General features: G+C 40.5%; 1 protein-coding gene across 1 annotated transcript; it reads right to left on the reverse strand.

Annotated features, from left to right (window-relative positions):
* Positions 1-265: 265 nt before the first annotated feature.
* LOC139414263 (caM kinase-like vesicle-associated protein) lies at positions 266-14,575 on the reverse strand. Its single transcript, XM_071162164.1, has 10 exons — positions 14,474-14,575; positions 14,044-14,175; positions 12,863-12,937; positions 11,519-11,657; positions 8,354-8,474; positions 8,036-8,111; positions 6,710-6,846; positions 5,094-5,172; positions 4,698-4,785; positions 266-4,317 (listed from the first exon to the last, which is right to left on the reverse strand). Exons 1-10 carry the CDS (start codon positions 14,566-14,568, stop codon positions 3,907-3,909), a joined length of 1,353 nt encoding a protein of 450 aa, XP_071018265.1. The 5' UTR covers positions 14,569-14,575; the 3' UTR covers positions 266-3,906.
* Between the last annotated feature and the right edge of the window lie 3,519 nt (positions 14,576-18,094).

Genomic DNA, 18,094 nt, shown 5'->3' on the forward strand with positions numbered 1-18,094 from the left:
GACATGTAATACTATACATCCTTCAAAACGTAGGGAGCCATAGGGACTCGTGACCACATATTCCACGAGTATACTTTTATTACCATCAAAGTCATGAACTCAGTCAAGGAGTACAATACAGAGCCAACAAATGAGAGACAGTCAGGACCTACAGGTGACCACTGGTCTAGATGACCATTAAATTGAGAAATAAGGTACATCAGAATGAGCATGAAATGAACAGACATGGAATACTAAATACAGTGGCACTGAAACAAAGCATTGCTTAAGATTGTGTAACAGTATTTATTTGCGGTCATAGTAAGAGGATGGTATGTTCTCACACATTTTTTAAAATATTGCTGTTAAGCTTTTCATGGAAATCAAAATGTTCTGGCAAAATGAAGACATTGTGTAATGCTATATCTCAATAATGCATATCAATCAATCAGTATATATATAAATATACACACACTGTACCAGTCAAATGTTTAGACACAGCTACTCATGCAACATTTTTATATATAAAAAAAATGTACAACTATTTTCTAGACACCAAGACATCAAAACTATGAAATAACACACATGGAATCATGTAGTAACCAAAAAAGTGTTAAACAGATCAAAATATATTTTAAATCTAAGATTCTTCAAAGTAGCCACCCTTTGTCTTGATGACAGCTTTGCACATTCTTGGCATTCTCTCAGGTAGTCACCTGGAATGCATTTCAATTAACAGGTGTGCCTTGTTAATTTGTGGAATTTCTTTCCTTAATGCGTTTGAGCCAATCAGTTGTGTTGTGAAAAGGTAGGGGTGGTATAGAGAAGATAGCCCTATTTGGTAAAAGATCAAGTCCATATTATGGCAAGAACAGCTCAAATAAACAAAGATAAATGACAGTCCATCATTACTTTAAGACAAAGTGCAGTCGCAAAAACCATAAACCGCTATAATGAAACTGGCTTTCATGAGGACCGCCACAGGAAAGGAAGACTCGAAGTTACCTCTGCTGCAAAGAAACCACTAATAAAGGAATCCAATAATAAGAAGAGACTTGCTTGGGCCAAGAAATTCGAGCAATAGACATCTGACCAGTGGAAATCTGTTGTTTGGTCTGATGAGTCCAAATTTGAGATTTTTGGTTCCAATGGTTGTGGGTTTGTGAGGATGCATGTGAAGCACAGAGGAGGAGGTGTGATGGTGTGGAGTTGCTTTGCGGGTGACACCATCTATGATTTATTTAAAATTCAAGGCACACTTAACCAGCATGGTTACCACAGCATTCCGCAGCGATATACCATCCCATCTGGTTTGCGCTAAGTGGGACTATCATTTATTTTTCAACAGGACAATGACCTCAAACACCTCCAGGCTGTGTAAAGCCTATTTGACCAAGAAGGAAAGTGATGGAGTGCTGCCTCAGATGACTTGGCCTCCACAATCACCGAACCTCAACCCAATTGAGATGGTTTGGGATGAGTTGGACCACAGAGTGAAGGAAAAGCAGCCAACAAGTGCTCAGAATATGTGGGAACTCTTTCAAGACTGTTGGAAAAGCATTCCAGGTGAAGCTGGTTGAGAGCCAAGAGTGTGCAAAGCTGTCAACAAGGCAAAGGGTGGCTACTTTGAAGGATTTAAATATAAAATATATTTTGATTTGTTTAACACTTTTGGTTACTACATGATTCCATATGTGTTATTTTATACTTTTGATGTCTTCATTATTATTCTACAATGTAGAAAATAGTAAAAAATGAAGAAAAACCCTTGAATGAGCAGGTGTGTCCAAACTTTTGACTGGATATGTATATATTTACAGTATATATGTTCTCGTAGGTGTCAGAGACATGCATAAGCAATAGACTGGGGAGCAATAACTTTGATCTCTGATCAACAAAAAATTAAGTAGCAAATTTGATTTGACTTCCTGCCTTTCATTGAAAATAATTGCTCAAACTTTTCTTAAATACATACTTCCATAGAACGTGCAGGTGAACACAGAAGCATAGTTCCTTGACAACAAATGCATTAATACACTGTATAATTAAAGTGTGTATAATAGCTACTGTTTGCTGACAATAACATCACTGTCTTGCTGGATCAAGGAAGGAGCCACCCTCTGCACAGACGGCTGGTACTATAAACAGAAAGATTGGACCCAAGTCAGAAGCATGACTAATATGATCTAGGCTCCGCCTTGTTTGACACTGGCCATGTGTTATTCGACTAACTGTCTGGACAGGGTATTGACTGTTGTCAAAGTCTATAGGCTTTTAACTTACAGGTACGCACATGCACTTTATAGAGGACACCAAGCGAAGAATCACAGTTTCGGCAGCAAGTAGAATATTGCTCAATTTACGGTGATTACAGAGAACTCTTGCAGTACCTCGTTATTGACTATACTGAAAGGGACCAAATACTATTATGTTTTTGTTATTGTTATGAATATCTTGAGAATAATTAAACCTATGAATAAATAGATAAATAAACATATACATACAGTATGTTTGCAAAAATATGAAATATGTTTTTAACACAATTGCTCTTAATTATTCTGTTTCCTTTAATCAACAACAACTTGTAAAAAAAAAAAGCTGGAGGGGGGAAGAAATGGCTTTTACAGGTGGTGCTTTACACAGTCACAATCTAATGTTATACAACTGTGAAAAGAATATCATGATTGATCCTTGTAGGCTAAATTATATTTATTTACAAATGGATCTACGTACTTTAGGATGTATAAGAATAAATAAGCCAGAAGAATTGTTAAACCAGAAACGGAATGAAAAAAAAAAAGAATAATTTTATAGAAGTTGATCTAATCGCATAGGATGGATGAAGATATGTTATGACTGAGGCCTGCCGTGAAATTCATAAAGATGAGCTACAAAATGAATTCTAGATGCATAGAAACTACTGTGTAACAAACACAACTCATTTAATATATCGTACATTTACAGTAGTGGCACTTGATGAATAGTTAGAATTTTATGGAATGATGTAGTCCATTTGAACAATACATGAGCATCAACAGTGCCCTCAACTTGGAGCCTAATGAACAGAAAGACCTTAATGTTAGCAGGATTACCACGTTCTTTCCACCAAGTGCTTATCATTTTGAAATTAACAGCAAAAGTTAAGAATGCATGCCGTTTTGACTACTTCTACAAAGGTCTCTATATACAGAATCTTTACACTGACAGCCACGTGGTGCCTTCCTAAGCAGAAAGCTGGCGAGGGAAAGGGATTGGGGGATACCTAGTCAGTTGGTAAACTGAATGCATTCAACTGAAATATGTCTTTCGCATTTAACCCAGCATGTTGTGGATGCTGCCTTTCACTTACACTGGGCCTGCTGCATCCCCCAGTAAACATAATTGCTGCAGCACAGACAAAACTACTGATGAGTGTATACAACAAATAACAAAGAGAGCAATGTTCACCTCCCAAAAAGAGATCAAACAGGATCTTTCCATGTGTAGAGAGGGGTGTAAAGGAGGAATGCTACAGATCATTATGTAAAATCAACACTACAAGAGCAAAGCCAAGCTGTTCATTACCTTATTGTATGCCATGATAATGCATTGGAATACTGTGAGAGTAGGACTGGGTAAAAATGTCCCAAAGCAGGTTTAGTACAATTACACATTTCCATATGCTTTAAAGGGGAGAGTTCAGAGGAAAATATGTAGCTGTTAGCTGCGCTGCATTAGACACAAAAAGCCCATGTAAGGCCAGAGGGATGTTTCAAAAACACAGAATACATGTAGCCAGATCAATTCAACACTCAGGAAAGATAGGACAAAGGCTCTGTGAGATGTTACTCATGCTGCAAGTGAGAGAGATAAGTCAGTGTCACCATGCTAGTGTGCAGGAAAGACGATCGCTGGGAGTGAAGGAGGTCATAGGAGGGAGTTCACCGTCTAACCCTGCCCATCGTCAACTTCAGTTGCTGGTTGGAGGGGAGTCGGGGACTCTCCGTTACACAGTGACAACGGATCAACCTCCTCCGGGGATTCAACTGGGGCCTCCACTGGACTGGCCTCCTCAGGGGCCGGGGGTGGAGCTGTGACCTCTGCTGCACCTTGGGGAGTGGCATCACACGCCACAGCCTCCATGCCAGCAGGGGGCTCTTTGACAGCAGCAGGCTCCCCCTCAGGGGCTGCAGCAGCGGTAGCTGTAGAGGGGTCACTGAGAGCCTGGGGGTCTGCTGGAGCTGGGGAGGGTTCTCCTGCTGCAGAGCTGGTTACTACTGCTGGGATGGTTGCCCCCGAGTCAGCACTCTGTTCTGGAGCTCTCAGTCGCTTCATGATGGTAGTAACCCGCACCGCTTTCTGTGGGAGGCAGTCGCAGAACACACTCAACTCAAGGCGCCTAGTTACTATACATTTTAAAGCTTTTACAGAACATGTAGCCAATTCTAAAGCCTTATACTTGCACTGTCGCCAATCATTTATCCCATTTCAAATCCTCAAGGCCCATAAAACATATATAGCAAATGTGTGATCGATAGTGTAATGAAACAGGTAGGGAGCAGGCCTCGAACCCTCGACCGTCTAGCCCGAAGTCCAGCGCTCTATCGACTGTGAAGGTAAAGCATGCTCGAGCGGCAGAGTCGATACCCACGCTTAGAAACCCAGGGTCGTAACAATAGTTCCCTCCCATCTCTCCTTCAGTGATGAAGAACTGGAACAGATAAAAAGAGAGGCTTTACCTTCCACTTGGCTTTAGCAAAGTTCTTCTCTATCTGTGCGCAGACATTATCCTTAATATTCTTATTTGAGGCTGCATTTCCAGAGATCCTGAGGAGATAAAGGGGGAAAGGGAACTTCACTATAATGGGCCTTTATAATCTTCTCTTGACATGTACAGTACAAGTGACAGCTCAGCAGATGGGGGTGAGTAATACTAATAAAACAACATCACCGACAACCTGTTTAAATGTACTTATTTATAAGAACACTCAGACATATCATACTTACCACGGACACATCAATCAACTAGATTAAATCGGGTTCATTTTCACTTCACATCTGGTATATCTCCTTAGTACTGTGGCCTTGTGGTATATCCCTATAGTAGGCTACTGTGTTAATGTGTATTTCCATACCACTCATGGTTGATGGCCTCCTGAGCAGTCAGCCTCTGATCCTGGTCTACCTCCATCATACGGGCAACCAGGCCTTTTGCTGCAACACAATAAAAGCAATATCTCAACAAACAGCAGTTACAGTTGAAGTCGGAAGTTTACATACACATAGGTTGGAGTCATTAAAACTCGTTTTTCAACCACTCCACAAACTTCATGTTAACAAAGTATAGTTTTGGCAAGTCAGTTAGGACATCTACTACATGACACAAGTAATTTTTCCAACAATTGTTTACAGACAGATTATTTCACATATAATTCACTGTATCACAATTCCAGTGGGTCAGAAGTTTACATACACTAAGTTAACTATGCCTTTAAACAGCTTGGAAAATTCCAGAAAATTATGTCATGGCTTTAGAAGCTTCTGATAGGATAATTGGCATCATTTGAATCAATTAGAGGTGTACCTGTGGATGTATTTCAAGGCCTACCTTCAAACGCAGTGCCTCTTTGCTTGACATAATGGGAAAATTAAAAGAAATCAGCCAAGACCTCAGAAAAAAATATTGTAGACCTCCACAAGTCTGGTTCATCCTTGGGAGCAATTTCCAAATGCCAGAAGGTACCACGTTCATCTGTACAAACAATAGTACGCAAGTATAACACCATGGGACAATGCACCCATCATACCGCTCAGGAAGGAGACGCGTTCTGTCTCCTAGATTTGAACGTACTTTGGTTTGAAAAGTACAAATCAATCCCAGAACAACAGCAAAGGATCTTGTGAAGATGCTGGAGGAAACAGGTACAAAAGTACCTATATCCACAGTAAAACGAGTCCTCTATCGACATAACCTGAAAGGCCACTCAGCGAGGAAGAAGCCACTGTTCCAAAACCGCCATTAAAAAGCCAGACTACGGTTTGTAAATGCACATGGGAACAAAGATCGTACTTTTTGGAGAAATGTCCTCTGGTCTGATAAAACAAAAATAGAACTGTTTAGCCATAATGACCATCGTTATGTTTGGAGGAAAAAGGGGGAGGCTTGCAAGCTGAAGAACACAATCCCAACCGTGAAGCACGGAGGTGGCAGCATCATGTTGTGGGGGTGCATGACTCAGTTACCTGACACAGTTACACCAGCTCTGTCAGGAGGAATGGGCCAAAATTCACCCAACTTATTGTGGGAAGCATCTGGAAGGCTACCCAAAATGTTTGACCCAAGTTAAACAATTTAAAGGCAATGCTACCAAATACTAATTGAGTGTATGTAAACTTCTGACCCACTGGGAATGTGATGAAAGAAATAAAAGCTGAAATAAATCATTCTCTCAACTATTATTTTGACATTTCACATTCTTTAAGTAAAGTGGTGATCCTAACTGACCTAAGACAGGGAATTTTTACTAGGATTAAATGTCAGGAATTGTGAACCTGAATTTCAATGTATTTGGCTAAGGTGCATGTAAACTTCTGACTTCAACTGTAATACACCTGATGGAATCAGAAAACAAACAGGATATGCTTTTGAAAGTGAAAAATTGAACAGATAAAATCCTCCCTTTTGAATTTCTATTTACCCAGTAAGCTGTTGTTTATAGTCTCCTGTGTCTCTACTTCATCTTAAAAATACCTGACTCTGAGATGTCGTCCCAGTACGGAGAGTCAAACTCATAGTCCCCCGCCAAGATCTTCCTGAACAGGTTCTTGTCGTGGTTTTCATAATCATCATCATCAGTTTCCTCATAGAAAGGAGGGTTGCCTGAAAGCCTGAGGTCCACAAAACAAAATGAGCTCTTTATCAGCTTGTATTGTAATACCTTGTGCACAAATGTCATGTAAAGATTTGATTTATTTCAGTAGGTAATACCCTATAAATAAATAAATAAATAAGATATCCGTACTGCTTTTGAGCATACCATGTGGAGTAGAGTGAAGATGGTCTCTTTCAATAAAGTACAGGCACCATTCATGTTGTCCGTCTGTATAATTCCAAATCTCCCATCCTATGAGTAGACTAACAACCCACCCCCCTTGCAGTAGTATACAGTGGTTCTTCCTTTAAAAGTTGCGTCATACTGCAGCACACCTTGCGGGCTACTGCAGAATTCTATGGCACATTATTTAATTGTCAGCCATTGTTACCATTAATACTAGTTAGTGCTAGTTTGACTACCAGAGGGCATCTTTCAGAAGCATTTGATAGCCTTCAATATTGGCTGTACTAGAGAATTTAAAACCTTTTTTTGTAAGAACATAGTATATGGGATTGATTTTAATAAATGTAACTTAATTCATTTGATTAATATTATGGTGTTTCTATTCCAAGAAAACCCCTCAGGGTTTCCCTTAGGAAGGACCGGAAAATATGGTGATGTACAACGTGACAGTAGGCTACAGTACTAAGAGCATAACATGTATGTAGGTGCTGAGGCTATATGACTGCACCATCAACTTGATTATTTAGCAGACATCACTTGCTTATATTCAGTCAACACATATATCTTAAGAATATCATGGAATATAAATGAACATTTTAATTTCTCTTAGAATAAAAACCTTAGTGTAACAAGTTTTATACTGTTGCAAAAAAAGTATTGTATTTTTCAGGGTGTGCATGTGCAGCACAGAGGAATAGCAATTCTTACACTATTGTTCTAAATTCAATCATCTTCATCATTCAGTTAATTGAAATTCAATTTTTAAGTCGTGCACAATTATCAGTTTCTATTTGGTTTATGTCACCCATTCATTGTCAGTTTAGTGCCTTGGGACCCAAAAGCATAATCAGTGCTCTAACTCCCCCTTGTGCTGGTCTGGAGCAATGAAGCAGTGACGCAGGGTACCGTACTAAACCACAAATTACCTCTAAATCCTGCAGCGTAATCTCAAAACTTTTAATTGAGCAACCGCTGTATATGGGCCCATGGCTTCCTATGCTGATAATCAAACCACTCACAGTATGTACATGATGACACCCAGGGCCCAGCAGTCCACTGGCCTGCCGTATCTCTGTCTCCCAACCACTTCTGGTGCTGCAAGGACACAAACACAGTTAAAGATTATCTCTTTATATCAGTAACAAAACAATACAATATACAGAAAGCTCTCTATTGAATTTTTTGTTGATGTTCTTCTCACATATGCTTTCCTGCGCTCCCATAAACTGCTCCCCAAAACCAACACTTGAAGATACCCACTGCTCCCTCTCCCAGGCAGTCTGTGCTCCCCCTTAACCAGGTACTAATCCCTCCCCTGCTCCTTCCCCAGTCCTTACCAAGGTACTCTGGGGTTCCACAGGGGTCTTTGATGAGCCCGGTCTCCAGCTTTGCCAGGTGGAAATCACTGATCACTATTTTAGAGTGCTTCAGGCGGTTGAAGTACACCAAATTCTCCAGCTGAGAAAAGGAACAGGGCGACAGCCGACGTTTGCCCAAGTTTTGCTAAAGTAATCTCATTCAAAACTTACACAGACTTAGAGCAGACTTCATAATTGTTAAATATTGAAGCAGTCAAACTCTTACTTTAGCATCACACAAGTGTCTAAAAAGGACAGTCCAATTTTCTTTGTTCAAACAAAGCAAGACCAGTGTGGTGCCAATCTGATCAAGGACATTTGCATAATATATTTGCATTATAAATGTGCCTTTTCAGAAAATTTGCCTAAAAACACAGTCCAAGTCAAAAGTTGGGACACACCTGCTCATTCAAGGGTTTTTCTTTATTTTTACTATTTTTCACATTGTATAACAATAGTGAAGACATCAAAACTATGAAATAACACATATGGAAAAATGTAGTAACCAAAAATGTGTAAAACAAATCTAAATATATTTTATATTTGACATTCTCATTTTTGGTCAAATAGCCCTTACACAGTCTGGAGGTGTGTTGAGTCATTGTCCTGTTGAAAAATAAATGATAGTCGCACGAAGTGCAAACCAGATGGGATGGTGTATCGCTGCAGAATGCTGTGGTAGCCATGTAGGTTAAGTCTGCCTTGAATTCTAAATAAATCACTGACAGTGTCACCAGCAAAGTACACCCACACCATCACACCTCCTCCTCTTCCATACTTCACGGTGGGAACCACACATGCACAGATCATCTGTTCACCTACTCTGCGTCTCACAAAGACACAGCGGTTGGAACCAAAAATCTCACATTTGGACACATCAGACCAAAGGACACATTTCCACCTGTCTAATGTCAATTGCTCATGTTTTTTGCCCCAAGCAAGTCTCTTCTTATTATTGGTGTCCTTTAGTAGGGGTTTCTTTGCAGCAATTCCACTATGAAGGTCTGATTCTGTCTAATCCTGATCTGTTTCACCTGTCTTTGTGTTTGTCTCCACCCCCCTCCAGGTGTAGCCCATCTTCCTGATTATCCACAGTGTATTTACAGTGGCTTGCAAAAATATTCACCCCCTTGGTATTTTTCCTATTTTGTTGCCTTACAACCTGGAATTCCCCTTAAACCACTAGAGTGTTGCTTTAGCAGTATGCTTATGGTCATTGTCCTGCTGGAAGGTGAACCTCCGTCCCAGTCTCAAATCTCGCCATCCATCATTCCTTCAATTCTTACCAGTTTCCCAGTCCCTGCCGATGAAAAACATGGTGTTCTCAGGGTGATGAGAGGGGTTGGGTTTGCGCCAGACATAGCGTTTTCCTTGATGGCCAAAAATATACATTTTAGTCTCATCTGACCAGAGTACCTTCTTCCATATGTTTGGGGAGTCTCCCACATGCCTTTCTTTAAGCAATGGATTTTTCTGGCCACTCTTCTGTAAAGCCCAGCTCTGTGGAGTGTACAGCTTAAGGTGGGCCTAAGGACAGATACTCCAATCTCCAATGTGGAGCTTTGCAGCTCCTTCAGGGCTATTTTTGGTATCTTTGTTGCCTCTCTGATTAATGCCCTCCTTGCCTGGTCCATGGGTTTTGGTGGGTGGCCCTCTCTTGGAAGGTTTGTTGTGGTGCCATATTCTTAACATTTTTAATAATGGATTTAATGGTGCTCCATGGGATGTTCAAAGTTTCTGATATTTTTTTATAACCAACCCTGATCTGTACTTCTCCACAACTTTGTCCCTGGACTGTTTGGAGAGCTCCTTGGTCTTCATGGTGCCCCTTGCTTAGTGGTGTTGCAGACTCTGGGGCCTTTCAGAACAGGTATAGATATACTGAGATCATGTGAGACTTAAATTGCACACAGGTGGACTTGATTTGACTAATTATGTGACTTCTGAAGGTAATTGGTTGCACCAGATCTTATTTAGGGGCTTCGTAGCCAAGGGGTTGAATACATATACACGCACCACTTGTTTTTGTATTTTTAAGATTTTTTTTGAAACAAGTTATTTTTTAAATTTCACTTTACCAATTTGGACTATTTTGTGTATGTCCATTACATGAAATCCAAATACATTTAAATTACAGATTGTAATGCAACAAAATTGGAAAAACGACAAGGAGGATGAATACATTTGCAAGGCATTGTATACCTGTGTTCTCTGTTTGTCTATTGTCAGTTCGTCTTGTCTTGTCAGGTCTTACCACAGTGTTTTCCCATCTCGTTGCTTTCTCAAGTTCTGTTTCCTAGTTTCCCCAGTTCTGACCATTCTGCCTGCCCTGACACTGAGCCTGCCTGCCCTTCTGTACCTGTCTGACTCTGACCTGTTTACAAACCTCTGCCTGTCCTGACACTGAGCCTGGTTGCATTTATTTGGGCTGCAATCTGAGGTGCAGTTAATTGCTGATTTCTGAGGCTGGTAACTCTAATGAACTTATCCTCTGCAGCAGAGGTAACTCTGTCTCTTCCTTTCCTGTGGCGGTCCTCATGAGAGCCAGTTTCATCATAGTGCTTGATGGTTTTTGTGGCTGCAATTGAAAAAACGTTCAAAGTTCTTGAAATTTTCCTGGATTGACTGACTGCTTATTGCTTATTTGATCTGTTCTTGCCATAATATGAACTTGGTATTTTACCAAATAGGGCTATATTCTGTATACCACCCCTACCTTGTCACAATACAACTGATTGGCTCAAACGCATTAAGAAGGAAAGAAATTCCACAAATTCTATTTTAACAAGTAGCACCTGTTAATAATTGAAATGCATTCCAGAGAATGCCAAGAATGTAAAAGCTGTCATCAAGGCAAAGGGTGACTACTTTGAAGATTGTCAAATATAAAATATATTTTGATTTGTTTAACACTTTTTTGGTTACTACATAATTCCATATGTGTCATTTCATGGTTTTGATGTCTTCACTATTGTGTTACAATGTAGAAAATAGTAAAAATAAATAAAAATCCTGGACTGAGTAGGTGTGGCCAAACTTTTGACTGGCACTGTATATATATATATACACTTCAACCCAATTAAATAAGTCAACAATGTATTTAAAAGAACCAGTGGCGTTTAAAATAAGCAGTGGGCTTATTACCTTGAGGTTCCTGTGGACAATGTGCAGGGAGTGAAGATAGGCCACGGCCTCCAACACCTGACGGACCACATTACTGGTGTCGCGCTCTGAATAGTAGCCCTGGTCCAGGATCCAATCAAATACCTCTCTGCCAGTAGCACTGTGGGGAGAAAGTGAGTGGCATGAAGCAGAAGCATGGTGCTGACCTACAGTAGGTGCTTTGAGCCTGACTGTCTCTGGTTCAAATAATTCACAGATCCTTTTTAATAATCTAACTTTATTTGATGTCTCTGACACGGAGACACGTTGGGGAAAAATATGTTTGCATTACTATGCTATTACCATAGAAATTACACCTTGCCAAGGGCGAAGACATCAACATTTGACAAAATTACAGAGTCACCAAACATGCTTAATGTGATGATTTCTGATGGTTTACCTCATTATCATAATAAAAGACCCACAAATCAATGCAATCCTGGAGGATATGAGTACCATATATTTTGTGAATCAGTCATATAGACCACAAAACAGATTTAGAGTTGTATACACTGCTGGAAAGAGGAGATTATTAGCTTCAAAACAATTTAGAACTTGTGTACCAACTGTTCAAATTGAGCACAGCATAGCTACAACAGAGATCAGCTGTTTAGAGAAAATCACCCCCAAAGTTTGTTGTTGGTTTTCCAATTGCAATCTGCACATCACAATGCAAGTCCCACTGTATAAAACATATTATTTGGCATCACTTGTAGCTGGTTTGCTACTCATTTAACAGTTTGACAAGATAGTGTATTACTAGCTAGATAATATGTTTAAAAATGAGTTTGTGGTTGTATTTGCCAGCTAAACAGCTAGTCAGCTAGCTTGTCAGTTGTCTGTTAGCTAGCCATTGACTCATTTTGAAAGGTGGATCTTCTTCTCCTCTGAGGCTTTCAAAGTGTACTGAAACTATGATTTCGACATTCAAATTAATTGGGTTGGCTCGAAAACATGTTGTTCTTTGAATTCTGTTTTAATCCAACAACAGGCCATGCCAATATTTTTTACAAAATGTGCAAGTTTTATGCTAATGCACTAGCACGACTTACGACTGATTATGATAGAGCATGTCACATTTAATGTTTCTATGGTAATGTGTCAAATCCCCAAGAACACAGACTAATGAAAAAAATGGAGCATGCAGAAATGAATCATATCTGAATACCAAATGAAGGCTGCAGAAGGGTAGTTCAGAGCTGTGCTCATATTTACAGGGCCTTAGGCTACCACAGCTCATTCCCTATAAGTGCATAATCAACACATAGACCCCTGCTGCCACAAAAACAGGGGCGCAATCTCAACCAATCAGATGACTCAACTCACAGTTCAAGAAAGAGGAAGTACTCTTTTCTGGTCTTATAGAAATCCACCAGCTGAAGAATATTGGGGTGCTTCACCCTGGAGAGAGCAGGCCACAGGAGGAGAGAGGAGAGTTAGAAGGAGTGTACAGATGGAGAGAAATGGGAGTGCCTTCATTGAGATACACAGTACGGTATTACGGTATAATAATGCTCATGAATAAAACACAATAACAGTCAACCATGCCAAGAGGAACAGCAACCATGTTCAGGAAAAAAAATGCAGCAATAAACATAATCAATTTAATTCAAAAAGGACTGAGATCTGCATGCTTAAACATCTGAATTGATTAGGGCATTTATGTGCAATCACGACCACGCGGCAGAACAGTATGGCATGTTTGACCGTGACCATGATAACGACTGCACCGGCTAAGAAACTTCATGGTGAGTTTTGTCAGCGAGGCTAAGAGCAATGAAGAGTTTAACGCTTCACATAATGTGTTAGACAACATGCAAACAATTGGCCGTATGTAGTCTGTGTGCTGCTGGCTTTCAATGGTGCTTCAGGGGATTGGACTGATGGAATGGTATCTTTTCTAGTCACTGAAAGTAATGGCCGCCAACCACAAGAAGATGGATCAAATCCTTCAGTTCCAGAGCTTGAAGAAACCAATTGAAATAGCGAGCCCTATGAAGGTCATGCTTTTGTGTATCGGGAGAAAAGACTCCACGTATTAGATAACCCTTCAAGAAATGACACTTTCATCTTCTATTAAGTGCATTGGCTTTTTCATCTGTATTCTTTGAGTTCCCTACTGCCTGCAACAAATTGTTTGATAAGGCTCAGGTTATGCTAATGTTTACTGGAGAGGGAGGCAATGAAAGGGAGTCTGCCACAACCTGATGATGAATAAGAAGCCTAATGTGAGAAGAATATTTGAGGATTAACAAAGTTGGAGTAAATATTGCTACCCAGTGTGATCATTCAGTGGAATGTAGTTTGCTTTACTTTTTCATAAAAAATGCTGCAGACATATTTTGTTTTCTTTGTTATTCGCTCTAATGGATGTCCGCAAATTCACATAGGCCACTAGAATAATCCACCATTTCGTATGAAACAAAAAGCATTTACAGAGAATAGTTTTGTGAACGCAGATGCAAAATGACAGAAAGCAGAGTTTAAAGTTCATAACAAAAACTCACATCTTTAAAATAAGGATCTCGTTTTTTGCAGCCTTCCGAACTTTCCTTCCATCCTTTTTCAGGAACTTTTTACAAGTAAACATTTTCAGTGTATTTTTGTCCTTGGCCCTGAAGATCTCACAGAACTCCTCTCTGAAAAGGAAATGCACAAAACCACACATTTATAAAGATCAACAGTACAGTTAATGGATTTATAAATGAATTTAGTAAAGCCCTTGATTACAATTTCATAATTATTGGCCATGGTAACAGCATCCCTAGGTGGACTTGAATAGCATTTGTCTGTATTTAATTCTTTTTTAAAAGTGAGCTAATTTTCTAATTATCTGGTTCCATATTGGACAAAGAAAAACCCAGACTAGAGGGCTGATATTGGGTTAACTGTATTTCCTGTTTGTTCAGACAGGTGGACTACTAAGAGCATACTTACGATTTAACAATCTGTCCCAGGTCATATTTATCTGTCACCTCTGAGGGATTGTTGTAATCCTTCTTTTCCCCCAGCGTCAAACAGCCAAATGGCATGGCCAATCCTGCCCTGAGGGAGAGCGAGAGAACAACCTGGTATCATGTAATGTCACACACTATTAGCCATTAGTGTACATTATTACACACCACATCAAACAGAATCCCTCAATCATGAAACATTGCACTGCACTGGTGGCGAGAAAGTCTTTCCAGAGTAAAGGGACTGATAAACAGCCAACGCCAGCTGATGCTATCACTGTTGAGCCGATTGTTTCACTTGACTACTGTAACAAGCCTTTGATAATCCTGTATTAACAAACACCCCTTTGATGGGCTGCAGAGCGTGATGTGAGGAGCTGCTAGGGGACTTAACTTTAAAAACAGATCTCATTTACAGCATGCAACTGTGTCAGTCAGCACCAGGGTTCTTTTGAGCAGTCTGAACAGGGGATCCGGATGCTAATGGAGGCAGAGCAGGAGAAGAGAAACACTAATGCAATTGTGCTCACTCAGCGAGGCTGCCAGTGTGCCACAGCAACAAGTGAAGCATTTCCAATTAGGAAAGAGGAGCGAGCGATTATGAGCAGAGCATCCGAAAACACAAATTAAAGCACTTTATGAGCTCCGCATCACACTTTCAGATCTAATTTCAGTGCTGCTTTTCTCTCTCTCTAACCACACTGAGTGAAACTGAAGAAAACCTAACTAAGTTTACTGCTGAGAATCAAGATTTTATGGCAAGCTTAATTGGCATGTTATTTTTATGTTTGTTGGGTAGTTTGTATACTTTCTGAAACACAGGACCATAGAGTCTAAAGACCAGATGGTAACATAAACTCAGTAAAAAAAGAAACGTCCCTTGTTCAGTCTTTCAAAGATAATTCGTAAAAATCCAAATAACTTACCAGATCTTCATTGTAAAGGATTTAAACACTGTTTCTCATGCTTGTTCAATGAACCACAAACAATTAATGAACTTGCACCTGTAGAACGGTTGTTAAGACACTAACAGCTTACAGACAGCAGGCAATTAAGGTCACAGTTTGAAACTAAAGAGGCCATTCTTCTGACTCTGAAAAACACCAAAAGAAAGATGCCCAGGGTCCCTGCTCATCTGTGTGAACGTGCCTTAGGCATGCTGCAAGGAGGCATGAGGACTGCAGATGTGGCCAGGGCAATAAATTGCATTGTCCGTACTGTGAGACGCCTAAGACAGCGCTACAGGGAGACAGGACAGACAGCTGAACGTCCTCGCAGTGGCAGACCACGTGTAACAACACATGCAGAGGATTGGTACATCCGAACATCACACATGCGGGACAGGTACAGGATGGCAACAACAACTGCCCGAGTTACATCAAGAACGCATAATCCCTCCATCAGTGCTCAGACTGTCCGCAATAGGCTGAGAGAGGCTGGACTGAGGACTTGTAGGCCTGTTGTAAGGCGGGTCCTCACCAGACATCACCAGCAATAACGTCGCCTAAGGGCACAAACCCACCGTAGCTGGACCAGACGGGACTGGCAAAAAGTGTTCTTCACTGATGAGTCACGGTTTTGCCTCACCAGGGATGATGGTCGGATTCGCGTTTATCGTCGAAGGAATGAGAGTTACACCGAGGCCTGTACTCTGGAGCGGGATCGATTTGGAGGTGGAGGGTACATCATGGTCTGGCGCAGTGTGTCACAGCATCATCGAACTGAGCTTGTTGTCATTGCAGGCAATCTCAATGCTATGCGCTACAGGGAAGACATCCTCCTCCCTCATGTGATACCTTCCTGCAGACTCATCCTGACATAAACCTCCAGCATGACAATGCCACAAGCCATACTGCTCGTTCTGTGCGTGATTTCCTGTAAGACAGGAATGTCAGTGTTCTGCCATGGCCAGCGAAGAGCCCGGATCTCAATCCCATTGAGGACGTCTGGGACCTGTTGGATCATAGGGTGAGGGCAGAGGCCATTCCCCCCAGAAATGTCTGGGAACTTGCAGGTGCCTTGGTGGAAGAGTGGGGTAACATCTCACAGCAATAACTGATAAATATGGTGCAGTCCATGAGGAGGAGATGCACTGCAGTACTTAATGCAGCTGGTGGCCACACCAGATACTGACTGTTACTTTTGATTTTGACCCCCCTTTGTTCAGGGACACATTATTCCATTTCTGTTCAACTTGTTCAATTGATGTCTCAGTTGTTGAATCTTGTTATGTTCATACAAATATTTACACATGTTACATTTTCTGAAAATAAACGCAGTTGACAGTGAGAGGACATTTATTTTTTTGCTGAGTTTAGTTGTTTTAAGAGTCTGCAATAATGGGACGTTCATTCTTTCCTCTAATAGTGATCCTACAGTATGCAGTCATGAAAAGAAAGGAGTGTATGGACACATTTTGACATAGTTCCAATGCAGCAACTTTTTGACCAATGTGACTCTTCTCCGCAGCCTCTGCAGTCATCCCAGCTATGAAGTGGTCAGTTTGGAGAGAATCTGGATAAGTGAATGACTTAATAGCTCTATTTATAGTATCTCCCATTGTCTGAAATATATTACATTGTGTTCGATGTTAGAAGGCCCAATAGAAAACAACAAATTTGAATACAATTACCTTGGATAATCTATCCCTATATTTCCCTGATCTGTCTGACATGGTTGTATGGCACACCAGGAGTGAATGTCTCTATGCACACACAATAGCTGACTATGAGCTATTACTGAATCAATTATTGTCTGTGAGAATAAATTGGATGGAGGAAATCAGAGAGAGCGAGAGAGAGAGAGAGAGCAGAGAGGGAGAGCAGCCAAGTGAGGGCAATCTGTTCAAAAGAACCCTGTGAACTGACTGGAAAGTCCATCAGAGACATCTGAAATGCAGAGAGGAAACGGTGCTCTCTCTGAGATATGTTTTTCATTTGAGGAGAGAGCCTGTGTTGTGTAGCGCAGGTGAGGCAAAGCGTTGACCTTTCTCAGCTCAATCTCTCACTCCGTTAGAGAAAGAGACTCCTGCAGGAGCATCATTTAAATGAGAGCAGAACTGGTCTGGCAGGCCACCCCATTAACAAATGCATCAGGAAAAAATATATTCTACTAATGCACATACAAGACAATAAAAGGAACATGTTCATTCCCCAAGTGGCAATAACAGCCAGAGACAGAGAAATTTATAGAGAAAGAATGAGACAGACAGACAGAGAGAGAGAGAAAGAAGAGAGAGATTAAATAAAAGCCTGTCTGTTACGGTTCTCTTTTTTATAGCTCTGATTAGTTATATTGGATGCTGCCAAGGTCAAATTCAGGTCCATTAAAGTAACACATCTAATCAAACATGAATAATAAAAATGGAAGTGATTTCAAAGAAGATTTTTACTCTCAGTCACTCTGAAGTCACTCAACACACAGGTTCACAGAGAGTGTTCTTTCTTTGATATCTAGCTGCAAACGCAAAACTACTTCCATTAGAGAAAAAAATACATAGTACTTATTCTTAGAATCTCTGAAAAAAGGCTAAGAATGAACCTAAAGCACCCAAAGCTGCTTCCTTTTTATATTGCTTAATTCACGTAGAAGCCAGAGGCACAAA

This window comes from Oncorhynchus clarkii, chromosome 7 (genome assembly GCF_045791955.1).
Source record: "Oncorhynchus clarkii lewisi isolate Uvic-CL-2024 chromosome 7, UVic_Ocla_1.0, whole genome shotgun sequence".
Classification (NCBI taxonomy): Eukaryota; Metazoa; Chordata; class Actinopteri; order Salmoniformes; family Salmonidae; genus Oncorhynchus; species Oncorhynchus clarkii.

Excerpts from the sequence above, each read along its gene's own strand:
- LOC139414263 (XM_071162164.1), bottom strand. The coding sequence starts at position 14,568 with ATGCCATTTGGCTGTTTGACGCTGGGGGAAAAGAAGGATTACAACAAT. Across the intron at positions 14,176-14,473 it reads CTGGGACAGATTGTTAAATC|AGAGGAGTTCTGTGAGATCT; the intron begins GTAAGTATGCTC and ends TTTCCTTTTCAG. Across the intron at positions 12,938-14,043 it reads GAGATCCTTATTTTAAAGAT|GGTGAAGCACCCCAATATTC; the intron begins GTGAGTTTTTGT and ends TGCTCTCTCCAG.